The sequence below is a fragment of the Salvelinus fontinalis genome, chromosome 29, assembly GCF_029448725.1.
Source record: "Salvelinus fontinalis isolate EN_2023a chromosome 29, ASM2944872v1, whole genome shotgun sequence".
NCBI lineage: Eukaryota > Metazoa > Chordata > Actinopteri > Salmoniformes > Salmonidae > Salvelinus > Salvelinus fontinalis.
In genome coordinates, this window is record NC_074693.1 from 45,022,705 (window position 1) to 45,040,280 (window position 17,576).

A 17,576-nucleotide genomic window follows, 5' to 3' on the forward strand; every position below is an offset into this window, starting at 1 on the left:
TCATAAACATTGTTAATGTTGTAAATGACTATTGTAGCTGAAAACGGCAGATTTTTTTATGGAATGTTTACATAGGCGTACAGAGGCCCATTATCAGCAATCATCACTCCTGTGTTCCAATGGCACGTTGTGTTAGTTAATCCAAGTTTATAATTTAAAAAAGCTAATTGATCATTATCAAACCCCTTTGCAATGATGTTAGCACAGCTGAAAACTGTTATCTGATTAAAGAAGCAATAAAACTGGCCTTATTGAGAATATTTGAGTATCTGGAGCATCAGCATTTGTGTGTTCGATTACAGGCTCAAAACGGCCAGAAACAAATAACTTTCTTCTGAAACTCGTCATTCTATTCTTGTTATGAGAAATGAAGGCTATTCCATGCGAGAAATTGCCAAGAAAGTGAAGATCTCAAAGCTATGAAGTAACACATATGGAATCATCTAGTAACCCAAAAAGTTTAAAACAAATCAAAATATATTTTATATTTGAGATTGTTCAAAGTAGCCACCCTTTGCCTTGATGACAGCTTTGCACACTCTTGGCATTCCCTCAAATGTTTTGCAAGAGAAAACAAAAACAAGCATCTCTTATTGGAGAAGGTCAGGTTGTTCCTCCCTGTCTCAGTATGTTTTCTTCCATTTGTTGCCTCATCATTACAGCCCTGTTTTTAATGGGTATCGACATATTTTGTGGACTTCTTATTTAAAATATTGATGTCAGTGTTATGAGCAGGAAAAATGCTCACCCCTGCTTACGTGTAGACCCACCAGAGAACGCACACACAAAAACACTAAAAGGTACACAGCAGAAGTGACAGTGACAGCTCCCGAGCTCCAAATTCACAACTTGATTTGTGGCCGAGCGAGCCCTCCCCAAGCTAATGGGGCAGGGATGTCACGCGGCATTAATTTTCGCCTATATTTGGACGGCGCTGCGCTCTCCACATCACCTTGTGTGTCTAGGTGGGTGATAGATGTATCCTTGGCCCCAGATGTCAGCACTCCTGTTTGGGTGGACGTAGCAGCCAAGCAAGCCTAGGTGTGCAGCTCCACGCTCAGGGAAAATGATGCTGTCAGCACAAGTGCTGCTGCCTACAAACACCATCCTTATTTCCCTCCCCGTCCTCCTTATTTCCCCTTCACTATTTTCATATTCTCCCCCTCCCCTTGGTTGTGATTCCACCATCACCTCCTCTGAGCCCATTCCATGGCCTCATCTCAACCTGATCCACCTCCATCATCAGTGCTTCCACCCCCCGTCCTCCTCCTTTTCTCTTCCCTTGTTTCCTATCCTCCACCAGCATCTCTTATCACCCCATTCCACGACTCTGGTCTCGACACAGCTCCACTTCCCTTTACACGGGATTCCATCCATCCTCCATCACTCCTTCCCTCCATTGCAGGTTGTTACCATGGAGCTGTTGGCTACAAGGCATGATTGGAGGGGTGAGAGAGGTGGGTCAGTGGATGTGTCAAAACTCATGTAGCCACCATCCCCAGTTTCCAGGGGACTCAACAGTGGCAGGTGTAGCAACTCATAAGCCATATTTACAGTCACAGTATTCCAACTCTTTTCTGTCTTCTACTATGTCTGCTGAACGATAAAATAAGAACAGCTTTTCATTTCAAAGTGAAAAGGAGAAAGTGAGGAAGAGAAGGAGAGAGAGAAAGAAAGAAAACAAAAAGAGAAAGAGAAAGATTATGCAAAAGCTTGTGAGAAAGTTTAATCAGGCGTTTTCTCCCCACGAGTAGAGTAAAAACATTAGCAAGACATGTATCTCTTTAGGAGGCGTCAGGGGCACATGGCGGAATCCGCTCGGAAGATGAATGACTTGAACAGAGGCAATATGATGGTCAGGCCCCGTGAGTGATTTGTAAGGTCGCGCTCCTACCCTTTGATCTCCCAATTTACAAACCCATTCATGGATTCCTTTATCACTCCTCACTTTGTGTTCCTCCTCTTCAGAAAATAGTGCCTCGCGAGGAGTCCCTATTCAGATTGGTCCTTGAGGAGCCAGTAGTGGCATCAAAAGATAAACTAAAGTGGATATACGAGAATGTACAGGAAATGCCTTACAAATGACAAAGCGCTTCGGTGTTCTTTGAAAGGCTATATCCCCAGTCGGAGGTATTGAGCATGAAATAGATTTCACCCCCAGGACCCCCTACTTTGGTGTCTCATTTTATACACCCCTTGCCGTTTCTATGCTTTCCAACTCTGTCATATGTGACAGATATGTGCTTGTCGGTTGTTAAATGTCAATTCACCCACTCAAAAAGCCAGAAGTTTGTTGAGATCCCGATGTCTTATCACTATGCATTCAACCATCTGAACGATGTCTGTTTTTTGGTTTAGTTGACATCCTAAGTTCAAATGGGAAAACACTGTTAGATATTTTGTATTTATACAACAACCTAATGTGTTATCGCTGTGCATCATCTAATAGTACAGCCAAATTACCTGGATTGCGGCTGAGATTACATTAAAAGTACATAGTGCAAGGAATCATGGCTGTTTGAGATTCTGTGCAAATTATTATAGCAATTGTGAAGATCGCCAAAGACCTGCAACATGCATGCTTCCTATGATTACATAAGAAGACATTTATAGTTACAGTAGCCTCAAAATGTGGCCATGGATGTGTTACTCATTTTAAAAGGACACTTCAGGATTTTGGCAATGAGGCGCTTTATCTACACTGAACAAAAATATAAACCCAACATATAGCTATTTCAAATATTTGATTGAGTTACAGTTCATAGTAACTCATAACGCATCTCCTCTGCATAGAGTTGATCAGGCTGTTGATTGTGGACTGTGGAATGTTGTCCCACTCCTCTTCAATGTCTGTGAGAAGTTACTGGATATTGGCGGGAACTGGGACACCCTGTCGTACACGTCAATCCAGAGCATCCCAAACATGCGCAATGGGTGACATGTCTGGTTGAGTATGCAGGCCATGGAAGAATTGGGACATTTTCAGCTTCCAGGAATTGTGTACAGATCCCTGCGACATGCATTATCATGCTGAAACATGAGGTGATGGCGGCGGATGAATGGGACGACAATGGGCCTCAGTATTTTGTGGTCTTTCTGCATTCAAATTGCCATCGATAAAATGCAATCGTGTTCGTTGTCTGTAGCTTGGCACCAGCATGCCAGTGGCTACTGAAGGTGAGCATTTTCTCACTAAAGTTGGTTACGAAGATAAACTGCAGTCAGGTCAAGGCCCTGGTTAGGACGATGAGCAAGCAGATGAGCTTCCCTGAGACGGTTTCTGATAGTTTGTGCAGAAACTTACATTTGGTTGGACGTACTGCCAACTCCTCTAAAACGATGTTGGAGGCAGCTTATGGTAGAGAAATACACTTTTTGTGCATATGGAACATTTCGGTGGTCTTTTATTTTAGCTCATGAAACATGGGACCAACACTTTACATGTTGCATTTATATTTTGTTCAGTATATTCCCCAGAGTCAGATGAACTCATGGATACCAGTTTGTCTACAAATTAATAATAGATTTGTTGTCTATGTCGCGTCTACTCCCGCTCCGGTGCTCTACGTCACCTGTCTACTAAACACCGGTCATGGCAACCCATCACTACGCACACCTGTGCCTCATTATTAGCCACACCTGGACCTTATCACTTCCCTGATTACTCCCCCTATATACAGCCCTCGGTCATTTCCAGTCAGGCGTTCTTGTCTCTGTACGCCTTTACCTTCAGGACAGTGGCAGCATCCAGCAGATGGAATGAGCCGGCACTCAGCACCCTATTCCGAAGAGGGCTGCGCGAGGATATCCAGACAGGGTTGGCGTGCCAAGATGACACCCTCTCCTTGGACGCACATATCGTGATGGCCATATTTCTGGATAACCTTCGGCGGGAGTGTCGATACCACCATCACCACTCTCCCTCCTGTGTTGACCAGTCTGAGTCAGAGCCTGAACTCATGGTTCAGGAGCTCCATGTGGCTGAGCGACACCGTCGGAGCCACCTGGGGCTCTGTCCCTATTGCGGACAGGAGGGGCACCAGCTTCAGCAGTGTCCGATATGTCCCAACCCGGTGTCCAGAAGGGCAGACGGACAGTCCCTTGATCATCCATCTCCTTTCTAGTATCCATATCACTAGCTCGCTGTCCCGCATATGTTGTATCTACTGTTCAAATCAAATCAAATTGTATTTGTCACATACACATGGTTAGCATGTGTCACATACACATGGTTTTCAAGAGGACTCCTATGCCACAGGGAATTTCATTGACCCGGCCCTTACCTCCTCACTAAAAATCCGCTCCTCTCTCCATTTCCGGTTCAAGTATTGGATGGTCGACCACTGGGATCCGGGACTATCGCACACATCACAGCACCACTCGACCTCACTGTGAGACCTATGCACCAGGAAAGCCTTCCCTTCCTCATCATCACTGCACCCACACACAAAGTCAACCTTGGCCTCCCGTGACTTCAACGTCGTAACCCCACCATCTCCTGGTCAAGGATAATAATCATCACCTGGGCACCAGGATGCCGGAGGACCTGCTTTCCCTCACCTTGTGGTTCCACGTCTGTTGAGAGTCATGGTAGCACCCACCAGCCTCTAGCCTATCCTTCCCATGTCATTGGCCCTGTGTTTTGGGACGTGGACATCCACCAGGCTCTGGAGAGGGAATCCGCACCCTATATCTGCCCTCCTGAACGCATCTGCGTCCCCTCGGAGGTGAGGGATAGGCTGTTGACCTGGGCGCACACATCACTCACCACTGGACGCCCAAGTATCACTCGAACTATTCACTCCATTTCTGAGAAAAACTGGTGGACCATCTTGGTGCAGGACGTGGCTCACAATATCAACTCATGTTCAGTATGTGATCAAACACACGTACACACGTACCCCTGGCACGCTCCAGCAGAGAAGCTCCTTCCCCTTCCCGTGCCTCAGCGTCCCTGGTCTTATCTGTTCATTGACTTTGTTACCGATCTCCCCTCTGACCATTCTGGTGGTTGTGGACAGATTTTCAAAATCATGCCGGTTTATTCCTCTCTGGTCACTGTACCACTCTTCAGGTCACTGAGGCACTGTTCCAGCAGGTCTTTCTGGCACTACGGCCTTCCAGAGGAAAGGGGAGTTCCCTGGGCGGAATACGGCCAGAATTCACTACGTCACTCCTCCACCGGGCTTACTCTTGTGTCCTGTGTTATTAGCCAGCCCTGGCTCTCTGCACTCCGAGCCAGACCTAAGTCCCTGCAATGGACGAATGGTTCCGGCGTGCAGAGGAAGTTTGGAGTGATGCTTATGTGAGGCTCCAGAGTGCCGCCCGTTGCCAGAAGGAGCAGGCGGATCGCCACCACAGCGAAGTGCCCATGTTCCATCCTGGTGATCGTGTCTGCCTCTCCACCAGGAACCTCCCACTACACCTGCCCTGCAAGAAGCTGAGCCCCCAGTTCGTGGGGCTATTCAAGGTCCTCCGGAGGATCAACAAGGTGGCTTATAGCTTACAGCTTCCCACTAATTACCACTAATTCATCTTCTTTTCATGTTTCTCTCATCAGGCCGGTGGTTCCTGGTCGCCTGGCTGAAGCCGCCCACCACGACACCCCTCCGCCTCCTCTGAACATTGAGGGTGTCCTGCCTATGATGTCAGATCCCTTCTGTACCCCAGACGTCTTGGAGGTCGGCTTCAGTACCTGGTGGACTGGGAGGGTTTAGGGTCCAGAAGAGTGGTGTTGGGTTCCGGTGGACGACATTCTAGATCATCCGAGAATTCCACCTCCACCGTCCTCTTGGTCAGCGTCGTGTAGTGGCTAGAGCCGTGCGTCGGGGGGGATACCACCACGTCTATTCCCCCTGTCCGGCGCTCGATGTCACATGTCTACTAACCACTGGTCCTGGCAACCCATCATTACGCACACATGGCAACCCTTCATTACGTACACCTGCACCTCATTATGAAGCACACCTGGACCTTATCGCTTCCCTGATTAGTCCCACTATATATATATATATATCACTCCGTTGTCATTTCCCATCGGGCGTTATTGTCTCTGTTTATGTTCTCATTTCCAGACACTTCTCTTGTTTTTGTATCATTATGTGTTCATTTACAATACATTCTCCAACTGTACCTGCTTCCTAACGCCCTGCGTCTACATTGGTCTCTCAACTAAAGATGGTCAAAGAATAGCACTATATCAAAGCAAATCCAACATTAAATGCACTTTAAACAGTTTGACTTTCTTTTGATCTAACAACTTTTTGGTGGAGATGGAGGTATGAATCCAACATATTAATAATTCACTTTAAGATTACTTTTTAAAATCAACCAAAGCTTGATACCCTAGGCTATACATGGCCTTTAGAAATTATTCATACCCCTTGACTTATTTCACATTTTAATTTGTTACAGCTTGAATTCAAGATGGATTCAATGTTTTTTGTCACCCATCTACACACTATATAAAGACTCATTTCATAATGACTTTGTGAAAACATTTTTTTGAAATGTTTGCAAATGTACTGAAAATGAAAATCAGAAATATCTAATTCACATAAGTATTCACATCCCTGAGTCAATACTTTGTATAGGCACCTTTGGCAGTGATTACAGCTGTGAGTCTTTCTGAGTAAGTCTCTAGGACCTTTCCACACCTGGATCGTGCAACATTTGCCAATTATTCTTTAATTTGTTTTTGGAGCTCTGTCAAATTGGTTGTTGATCATTGCTACACAACCATTTTCAAGTCTTGCCATAACATTTTCAAGTAGATTTAAGTCAAAACTGTAACTTGACCACTCAGCAACATTCACTGTCTTCTTGGTAAGTAACTCCAGTGTAGATTTGGCATTGTTTTAGGTTATTGTCCTGCTGGAAGGTGAATTCATCTCCCAGTCTCTGGTGAAAGCAGAATGTACCAGGTTTTCCTCTAGGATTTTTCATGTGCCATAACGTTTAATTTTTATCCTGAAAAACTTCGGAGTCCTTAACGATTCCAAGCATACCCATAACATGATGCAGCTACCACTATGCTTGCAGATATGGAGAGTGATACTCAGTAATGTGTTGAATTGAATTTGCCCCAAACATAACAATTTGTATTCAGGACAAAAAGTGAATTGCTTTGCCACACTACATGACCAAATGTATGTGGATGCCTGCTCGTTGAACATCTCATTCCAAAATCATGATCATTAATATGGAGTTGGTCCCGTCTTTGCTGCTATAACATCCTCCACTTCTGGGAAGGCTTTCCACTAGATGTTGGAAAATATCTGCTGGGGCTTGCTTCCATTCAGCCACAAGTGCAATAGTGAGGTCGGGCATTGATGTTGAGTGATTAGGCCTGGTTGGTAGTCGGCGTTCCAATTCACCTCAAAGGTGTTCGATGGGTTGAAGTGAGGGCTCTGTGCAGGCCAGTCAAGTTCTTCCACACCGATCTTGACAAACATTTTCTGCATGAACCTTGCTTTGTGCACATGGGCATGGTCATGCTGAAACAGGAAAGGGTCTTCCCCAAACTGTTGCCACAAATTTGGAATCACAGAATCATCTAGACTGTCATTGTAGGCTGTAGCATTAAGATTTCCCTTCAATGAAACTAAGGGGCCTAGCCCGAACCATGAAAAACAGCCCCAGACCATTATTCCTCCTCCACCAAACTTCACAGTTGGCAGTTTGCATTTGGGCAGGTAGCGTTTTTCCTGGCATCCGCCAAACCCAGATTCGTCCGTTGGACTGCCAGATGTGGAAACGTGTGTCTTCACTGCAGAGAACGAATTTCCACCACCCCAGCTGACGCGTGGCATTTTTCAGGGTGATCTTTGGCTTGTGCGCAGCTGCTCGGCCATGAAGCTCATGAAGCTCTTGACGGACAGTTCTCTTGATGATGTTTCATCTAGAGGCAGTTTGGAACTCGGTAATGAGTATTGCAATTGAGGACAGACGCTTTTTAAGCACTATGCACTTCAGCACTCGGTGATCCCGTTCTGTGAGCTTGTGTGGCCTGCCACTTCATGGCTAAGCCGTTGTGCTCCTAGAGGATTCCACTTCCATTCCACTTCACAATAACAGCATTTACAGTTGTCCGGGGCAGCTGAGCAGAAATTTGATGAACTGACTTGTTGGAAAGATGGCATCCTTTGACGGTGCCACGTTGAAAGTCACTGAGCTTTTCAGTAAGGCCATTCTGCTGCCAATGTTTGTCTTTGGAGATTTCATGGCTGTGTGCTTGATTTTATACCTGTCAGCAACGGGTGTGGCTGAAATAGCTGAATCCACTAATTTGAAGGTGTGTCCACATACGTTTGTATATACAGTCTAGCGTATTCTTTCACACAGACTGAGTCCATGGAACTTATTATGCAACTAGTTAAGCAAATTGTTACTTATTTAGGCTTGCCATAACAAAGGGGTTGAATACTTATGGACTTAAGACATTTCAGCTTTTCATTTTTTATTTATTTTTTATTAAATTTTTTATTAAATTTGTAAAACTTTCTAAGAACTAATTCCACTGACATTATGGGGTATTGTGTGTAGGCCAGTGACACAAAAGAAAAACTACATTTAAGCCATTTAAAATCCAGGCTGTAACACAACAAAATGTGGAACAGATCAAGGGGAATGGGTACTTTCAAAGTACTGTATGTATTGTCTATTTTTTGTTGAGCCCTGGGTTGAACTGAAACAACAGCTGTTGATGACTTCGCAACTGCTATATACTGTAGGCCTAAATAGTGTATTTGATGATATATTACATATAAAGAAAGTATGGTTATATTTCATTTGCTCTGTTAAAACGTAGTGTAACTACACTTTGTAATGACTTCGATAGCAATAGTGAATCTATAGTTATTAAAACAGCTTTCAATAATGATTCTCACCATAGCACATTGGTACTAGTGAGTGACAAAGCCAAGGGCTTGGGTTTGGATAAAGCCCTGGATGGGAGACCAAATGCATAGCTGTAGATAGATCAACTCTCCAGTAGGAGGTGCTGCTCAGACTATAGTTTTTTTTTCCTGATAGAGGATATAACATTGAAGATCTGCTGTTGTTTCAAAGGTATGAATTCAACATATTTTATACACTGTTTATCCATGTTGAACATTGGTTACCATGATGACAATCCAGTGGTTGGAATTTCGTTCTCAAAACAATAGTTTACATTGATGACTTTTTTTCAAATGTAACGTATTTTCCACGTCACAATACGTTGTCAAATTACGCTGAAACAACATTGATTCAACCAGTTTGTGCCCAGTGGGGCATTCAGTCTCTCTAATTCTCTCTCTCTCTCCCGCCCCCCTCTCTGTACCTCTCTATTCCTCTGTCACTCTTTCTCACAGACACTCTTTCTCTCTCCCTCTCCCTCTTTCTGTCTGTCTGACTCTTCGTCTCTCTCTCTCTCTTTGTTCTGCCAGTCTCCTCCCTCCTGATATTTTCATTTTAATAAAAAGGGAGAGAAACAACAGAACCTTTCCCACTTCCACACCTCCTCTCAAATGACCAACCTGTGTGAGCTCACCCCATCCCCCATTAGCTCCCATTCACCTCCCGTCTCCAACACAGAGATCATTTCAATCTTTCTGTCAGGGATCAGAAAAGGGGCTACTGTCCCTTTAAATCCTCCCCATTATGATTCCTGGAGCAAGCAGCTGGCCATAAAAAAGGAGGGAGAAAGAAGGAGAATAGCACACACTCCCGCCAAAACACACTGACACACACACTCATACCCCCTCTGGCACTGTCCAGTGACTCCAGTCCAGCTCTGACAAGTGAAAAAGAAGAGCCTATTGTGGATTTGGGATTTGTACAGCCCTGTGTACTTAGTGGGATAAGTTTATTTTCCCCGAGCTAAGCTCTTGTCAGACTTGCAGAGACGATGTCTTCCTTTTGCCTAGTCTCAAAAACCGCTCAGTGGATTTGGTAGTTGCTCAGATCATTTTTTTTTTTGCAAGTTATTCCAACGGGAGGGATAGAGAGACTGAGCCAGAGAATGCTCCCAAAGCTCATAAGGATTCTATATGTCTTGTCTTTTAGCTTTTTCCATGGCGGCTTTATCAGGTAAGAAAGACCATTGCATTGCTTTGTGGATTACCTTTCACTATTATTTGCAGCAACGTGCATTTGAAGCGATTATTTTCTTTTTTCTACGTTTTACATTCGCTTAGCAAGATTGTATTACGACATCAGTTATTGAGCTTACATTTTGCCGTGAGAAAGAAAATTAATAAAAGGTGAAGTTTGGATATATTGTTAATACAGATCTTGAGACTAACCTGACTTTTGTATCGTTGGACCTTGGCAAACACATTCTAATATCTAATATTTGATCCCTACAGCCGTTGTTTAAAAACACCATCCTTCAAAAAGGGACATCTTGACCGCTGAGGCAGAAATATAGAGAGAAGAAGTTGACCACTAACAATCGATTTATAATGATCATGTAAACCATGAGGGTAAAAATGACTGCAACAATAACTAGCAATAAAAGAGACACACAAACAATGGAATATTCACAGCATTGTCTCCTTAAGTGCAAGTAACAAGTGATTCTACCAGGCATGTTACCCTTGTATTTACACAATACAATGGACATCTATATTTCACCCACAACTAAACAGATAAGATAAGATAGAACCTGTTATGACCTAAACTACCTGTAGAGCATCCAGCTGAACTTCTGTTACAAATATTTTTTACATGTCAAGGAGGGAGTGTGGATACATGTATATTGTAACCATTATATAACAGTCACCATAACCTGGTAACCTGAACCATTTTTTTTTTTTTATAACAAACGCCTTATTCGGAAAAAGAGTCCTGAGTAGATTTCTGAAATGGCGAAATGAAATGAGTGTGCCAGCCTGGCAAGTGTGAGAAGCTTGATTAATTATCATAGGAAAACAGTGGCATGCTGCTGTCTCTGTTCTGTTTAGACGGAAGAGACGAGCCGCTCTCTTTTGCTCTTCCTCTCTTCCTCCATCACCTCGCTGCCTTCTGTATTTTTCTCTCTTTTGCTTTCTCTTTCGCTCACTATCTTCCTCTCTTTATTGCTCTCTCCCTCTCTTTAACTCTCTCCCTCAGTCGCTCACCCCCCTTCCACGTCTCTGTCTCTCTCTCCTTCCCCTATCCCCCTTCCCCGCCTGCTGCATCTCTTCTTGCGTAGCAGAAACTTTTGCAGTGAACGCTTTCCCTATTTCATGCCCTGTCAACCCCAGGTGTGGGAAAGGGATGGAATTAAGATCTGCATAATCCCACCGCCAGCCTTGACACTCGGTGAACCTCGGGTCTTGAGAGAGCAGCCCTTTAGCCTTGGCGAGCAGGTGAACTGACAGCACCTCCTCAGAGAAATCATCCCAGAAGCCCACCAACCAGGCATGGAAAGATGGGGGGGGGGAGAGGTGTAGAAGTAAGCCAAGGAGGGCAGTGAAAGGGAGGAGGGAGAGAGAGAGTAGGACAGAGAGGTAGACTAAAGGGAGGGGACAGCCGGTGTGGGGGATGGGGGAAAGCAAAATATTGCGGGAAATAAGAGAGAGAGAGGGAAATTGGCAGAGACTGTAAAGCGTCCAGTCCCCTGTGGGGATGGGGGAAGGGGTAAGGGGGAACCTGTGGCTTCTGTGGCTGGGTAACATGGTTGGTTTCTTAGGGACTGACAAGCCAGGACATCAAGCAGGGAACAGTAAATTACACGCTTTGTGATCAGTCATTGTAGGAGACTCACAGTAGATGTAGTGTGTGTGTGTGTGTGTGTGTGTGTGTGTGTGTGTGTGTGTGTGTGTGTGTGTGTGTGTGTGTGTGTGTGTGTGTGTGTGTGTGTGTGTGTGTGTGTGTGTGTGTGTGCATGTCTCTGTGTGTGTGTGTTTACTACACTGCAACCCAACGTGTGGACAAAGACAGACACCGGCACCTATACCAGCATTTAGAAGCCGTAAAACTGCACAGATCCTGCTCCCAGTGCTATTTGGTCAGCGAAGGGAGTCAGACTGAGTCAGAGCTCAGCTGGTTTGTCTTCATTATGCACCAAATGGATATCAACATACTGAAATAGGGAGAGGTCCCTCTCCCTAATCATTTTAAAACATGCATGCCCAAAACGTGTCTAAAACATACGTGAACATGACCCTCCCCATCAATTACCGCTGTGGAGCCAGGCCTGCAGGTCTGAAATTAGCCTCTGTCCCACTCAGACTACAATATCCCGGTGTCTGTCGTCCCCTCTGAACTGACTCATCTCATCACATGCCCCAGTGACCGACAACAAGGAACACTCGCGAGGACATACTTTAATAAATATGTACTTAACATGCAAATCCGGGGCAAGTAGATGATTCAACTGGATGGTCATTGGATAGTAGACTTCGAGATGCCAGTGTTTTCTTATGAAAATGAGTCAGTGGTCATAATGATGGAAATAAGTGAGGGATTCGGTTGAGTGTGGTCAAGTGGGTGGATCACTTCAGATATCGCACAAAGGGACATCTGAGAGAGCCCAGAGATCTTTGTTTGCTCATTAGGGGAGTCCTGGTTCCAGTTCAGATACGTTGCTCCTATTCTAGGCCCTCCCAGTCTTCCCTTAATGGGCAGAAGAGATACGGGTTGTTTTAAAACGGAAGGTACAGGTAACTGCCAAAATAATGGAAACACTTGAGTAAATGCGGGATACAAAGTGTTTTGCCGGGGCGGCAGGTAGCCTTGTGGTTAGAGCGTTGGATTTGTAACCGAAAGGTTGCAAGATCAAATCCCCGAGCTGACAAGGTAAAGAAAATCTGTCGTTCTGCCCCTGAACAAGGCAGTTAACCCACTGTTCCTAGGCTGTCATTGATGTCATTCCTGAGTTAATTAAGCAATTAACATCCCATCATGCTTTGGGTCATGTATAAAAATGGCATATGCCCCCATAGGATGACAATGCCTCCATCCACAGGAGGCATGGTTACAATGGTTTGATTAGCCTGAAAATGAGGTAAACCATATGCCACCTCAGTCACCAGATCTCAACCCAATTGAACAGTTATCGGAGATTCTGGAGTGGCCTGATAAAGGGGGTGTCCAACCACCATCAACAAAACACCTACTTATGGAATTTATTGTGGGAGAATGGTGTTGACTCCCTCAAATAGAGTTCCAGACACATATAAAATCTACGGCAAGTTGCATTGAAGCTGTGGTGGCCCAGCCAATGATTTACATATACACTAGATGATTGATGGGAGCGCTGTGTTGAAGCCACATGCAGTGCCTTTGGAAAGTATTCAGACCTCTTGACATTTTGTTTCAGAGATCAAGGATCTCTCTGTACTTTGCTCCACCCATCATATCCTCGATCCTGACTAGTCTCCCAGTCCCTGCAGCTGGAAAACATCCCCACAGCATTATGCTGCCACCACCATGCTTCACAGTAGGGATGGTGCCAGGTTTCCTCCAGATGTGATGATGGCATTCAGGCCAAAGAGTGGTTTTATCAGACCAGAGAATCTTGTTTCTCATGGTCTGAGAGTCTTTAGGTGACTTTTGGCTAACTCCAAGCGTGCTGCCATGTGCCTTTTACTGAAGAGTGGCTTCCGTCTGACCACTCTACCATAAAGGCCTGATTGGGGGAGTGCTGCAGAGATGGGAGAACCTTCCAGAAGGACAACCGTCTCCACAGAAGAACTGGAGCTCTGTCAGAGTGACCATCGGGTTCTTGGTCACCTCCACAACCAAGGCCCTTCTCCCCCGATTGCTCAGTTTGTCCGGGCGGCCAGCTCTAGGAAGAGTCTTGGTGGTTCCAAACTTCTTAAATTTAAGAATGATAGAGGCCACTGTGTTCTTCGGGACCTTCAATGCTGCAGAAATGTTTTGGTATCCCTCCCCAGATATGTGCTTCGACACAATCCTGTCTCAGAGCTCTACGGACAATTCCTTCGACCTCTTGGCTTGCTCTGACATGCACTGTCAACTGTGGGACCTTATATAGACAGGTGTGTGCCTTTCCAAATCATGTCCAATTAATTGAATGTACCACAGGTGGACTCCATTCAAGTTGTAGAAACATCTCAAGGATGATTAATGGAAACAGGATGCACCTGAGCTCAAGTTTGAGTCTCGTAGCAAAGGGTCTGAATACTTCTATGAATAAGGTATTTCTTTTCTTTGAATTTTATGAACTTGCACAAATTTCTAAAAACCTGTTTTCACTTTGTCAATATGTGGTATTGTGTGTAGATTGCTGAGGATCTTTTTTATTTAATCCATTTTAAATTAAGTCTGTAACGTAACAAAATGTGGATAAAGTCAAGGGGTCTGAATACTTTCCGAAAGCACTGTATATACTGAAAATATATAAACTTAACATTCAACAATTTTACTGAGTTACAGTTCATACAATGAATTCAGTAAATTGAAATACATTCATTAGGCCCTAATCTATGGATTTCACATGACTGGGCAAGGGGAGCAGCCACGGTTGGGCCTGGGAGGGCACATGCCCACCTACTGGGGAACCAGGCCCCGCCAATCAGAATTAATTTTCCCCCACAGAAATACTCCTCAGTTTCATCAGCTGTCAGGGTGGCTGGTCTCAGACGATCCCGCAGGTGAAGAAGCTGGATGTGGACTTCCTCGGCTGTTATGGTTTCAAGTGGTCTGCGGTTGTTAGGCCGGTTGAATGTACTCCCAAATTCTCAAAAATTACGTTGGAGGCGGCTTATGGTAGAGAAATAATTAAATGTTTATCTGGCAGCATCTGGACATTCCTCCAGTCAGCATCCCAATTGCATGCTCCCTCAACTTGAGACATCTGTGGCATTGTTGTGTGACAAAACCGCACGTTTTAGAATGGCCTTTCATTGTCCCCTGCCCAAGGTGCTCCTGTGTAATGATCATGCTGTTTAATCAGCTTCTTGATATGCCACACCTGTCAGGTGAATGGATTATCTTGGCAGAGGAGAAATGCTCACTAACAGGGACGTAAACAAATTAGTGCACAAGATTTAAGAGAAATAAGCTTTTTGTGTGTATGGAAAATTTCCTGGGATCTTTTAACAGCTCATGAATCATAGGACTAACACTTTACGTGCTGCGTTTATATTTTTGTTCAGTATACATGAAGAGACAAATCTCTTGTTTATTAATAATTAAGGCCCCAATTCCAACCGGAGTTAAGTGCACTTAAATGGAATGGAATTACCTTTTTTATGGGCTTTTCTCTCAATGCATATTCTGACCTGCTATTCGTTTTGGGGTGGAGATTGAATAAATGAAGATGTATCGGAGGTGTGTCGACACATACGCCTTCTTCTGACCTTGACTTAATTTCCTAATAATTCCACCAACTTTATACGAGAGGACACCATGAATAAGGTCTATTAAACCTACTGGTTCCAAGTGGAAAAAGCGTGTACTTGATTTTTTTTGATAGAAATAACAACATTGTCCATGCACTGTAATTTACAACTTGATAAGAGCTATTGATAAGAGCCAGGTAAATGAGAAGTCAGGTTGGATAAGGGAATTGTAAATATAAATGACAGTTGTTTTAGACAGGCTATAATTTACCTTATAATCGCTGGAGAGAATTGTGAAACCAGTCATATTGAAGCAGTCATATTGAACATTGAAGCATATCAACATATCAACTTTCCCACAGTAAAGTTTATGAAATGCTGTGCCATTATGCAAAATTGTACGACCTTTTAACTTGCAAGGATGGGCACTTGAATGCCTTAATTGTAGGCTACCCCAACTTTCTGTTTACTGTTTCTATCATGTTAAATATTAGTCACTATCATTATTGACCGTCAATAGGCCTAATTACAACACATATTGAACTGCCAATTTACTGTTAGTTCCCTTCAGTTGGTATAGCCTAAATTATTTTTCCATTTATATACATTGAATACTTTAAATTAATTTGCTTCCTCCATAAATGCCATCACGGATCGTTAGTAACAGTTGACATTCATTTAAAAAAAAAGGAGACTAATTAAATTGTTATGGAGCGAGCACAGACCAAGTCATAACAGTTTAAACCCGACGCATGGTGAAATGCTTGGCTGTGTCATCACACAGTTCCATGGTTAGTGCAGGCAGTGGATTGTACACCATTCTCCCTATTATAATTCTACCTACAGTTGAAGTCGGAAGTTTACATACACCCTAACCAAATACATTTAAACTCAGTTTTTCACAATTCCTGACATTTAATCCTAGTAACAATTCCCTGTCTTAGGTTGTTTAGGATCACCACTTTATTTTAAGAATGTGAAATGTCAGAATAACAGTAGAGAGAATGATTTATTTCAGCTTTTATTTCTTTCATCACATTCCCAGTGGGTCAGAAGTTTACATACACTCAATTAGTATTTGGTAGCATTGCATTTAAATTGTTTAATTTGGGTCAAACGTTTCGGGTAGCCTTCCACAAGCTTCCCACAATAAGTTGGGTGAATTTTGTCCCATTCCTCCTGATAGAGCTGGTGTAACTGAGTCAGGTTAGTAGGCCTACTTGCTCACACACGCTTTTTCTGTTCTGCCAACACATTTTCTATAGGAATGAGGTCAGGGCTTTGTGATGGCCACTCCAATACCTTGACTTTGTTGTCCTTAAGCCATTTTGCCACAACTTTGGAAGTATGCTTGGGGTCATTGTCCTTTCGGAAGACCCATTTGTGACCAAGTTTTAACTTCCTGACTGATGTCTTGAGATGTTGCTTCAATATATCCACATAATTTTCCTTCCCCATGTTGCCATATATTGTGTTAAGTACACCAGTCCCTCCTGCAGCAAAGCAACCCCACAACATGATGCTGCCACCCCAGTGCTTCACGGTTGGGATGGTGTTCATCGGCTTGCAAGCATCCCCCTTTTTCCTCCAAACATAACGATGGTCATTATGGCTAAACAGTTATATTTTGTTTCATCAGACCAGAGGACATTTCTCCAAAAAGTACGATCTTTGTCCCCATGTGCAGTTGCAAACCGTAGTCTGGCTTTTGTATGGCAGTTTTGGAGCAGTGGCTTCATCCTTGCTGAGCGGCCTTTCAGGTTCTGTCAATATAGGACTCGTTTCACTGTGGATATAGATACGTTTGTACCTGTTTCCGCCAGCATCTTCACAAGGTCCTTTGCTGTTGTTCTGGGATTGATTTGCACTTTTCGCACCAAAGTACGTTCATCTCTAGGAGAAAGATCGCATCTCCTTCCTGAGCAGTATGGCAGCTGCGTGGTACCATGGTGTTTATACTTGCGTACTATTGTTTGTACAGATGAACGTGGTACATTTAGGCGTTTGGAAAATGCTCCCAAGGATGAACCAGACTTGTGGAGGTCTACAAATATTTTCCTGAGGTCTTCGCTGATATCTTTTCATTTTCCCATTATGTCAAGCAAAGAGGCACTAAGTTTGAAGCTAGGCCTTGAAATACATCCACAGGTACACTTTCAATTTACTTAAATTATGTCAATTAGCCTTTCAGAAGCTTCTAAAGCCATGACATAATTTTCTGGAATTTTCAAAGCTGTTCAAAAGGCAGAGTCAACTTAGTGTATGTAAACTTCTGACCCACTGGAATTGTGATACAGTGAT

At 43.8% G+C, this 17,576-nt stretch overlaps 1 protein-coding gene across 1 annotated transcript in view; it reads left to right on the forward strand.

Annotated features, from left to right (window-relative positions):
* The first annotated feature begins 9,691 nt into the window (after positions 1-9,691).
* LOC129828031 (glycine receptor subunit alpha-4-like) overlaps positions 9,692-17,576 on the forward strand; it is a 106,564-nt gene continuing 98,679 nt past the window's right edge. The window contains 1 exon segment of the mRNA XM_055889443.1: positions 9,692-10,071. Within this exon segment, the coding sequence (XP_055745418.1) occupies positions 10,004-10,071 (68 nt within the window). The 5' untranslated portion in view covers positions 9,692-10,003.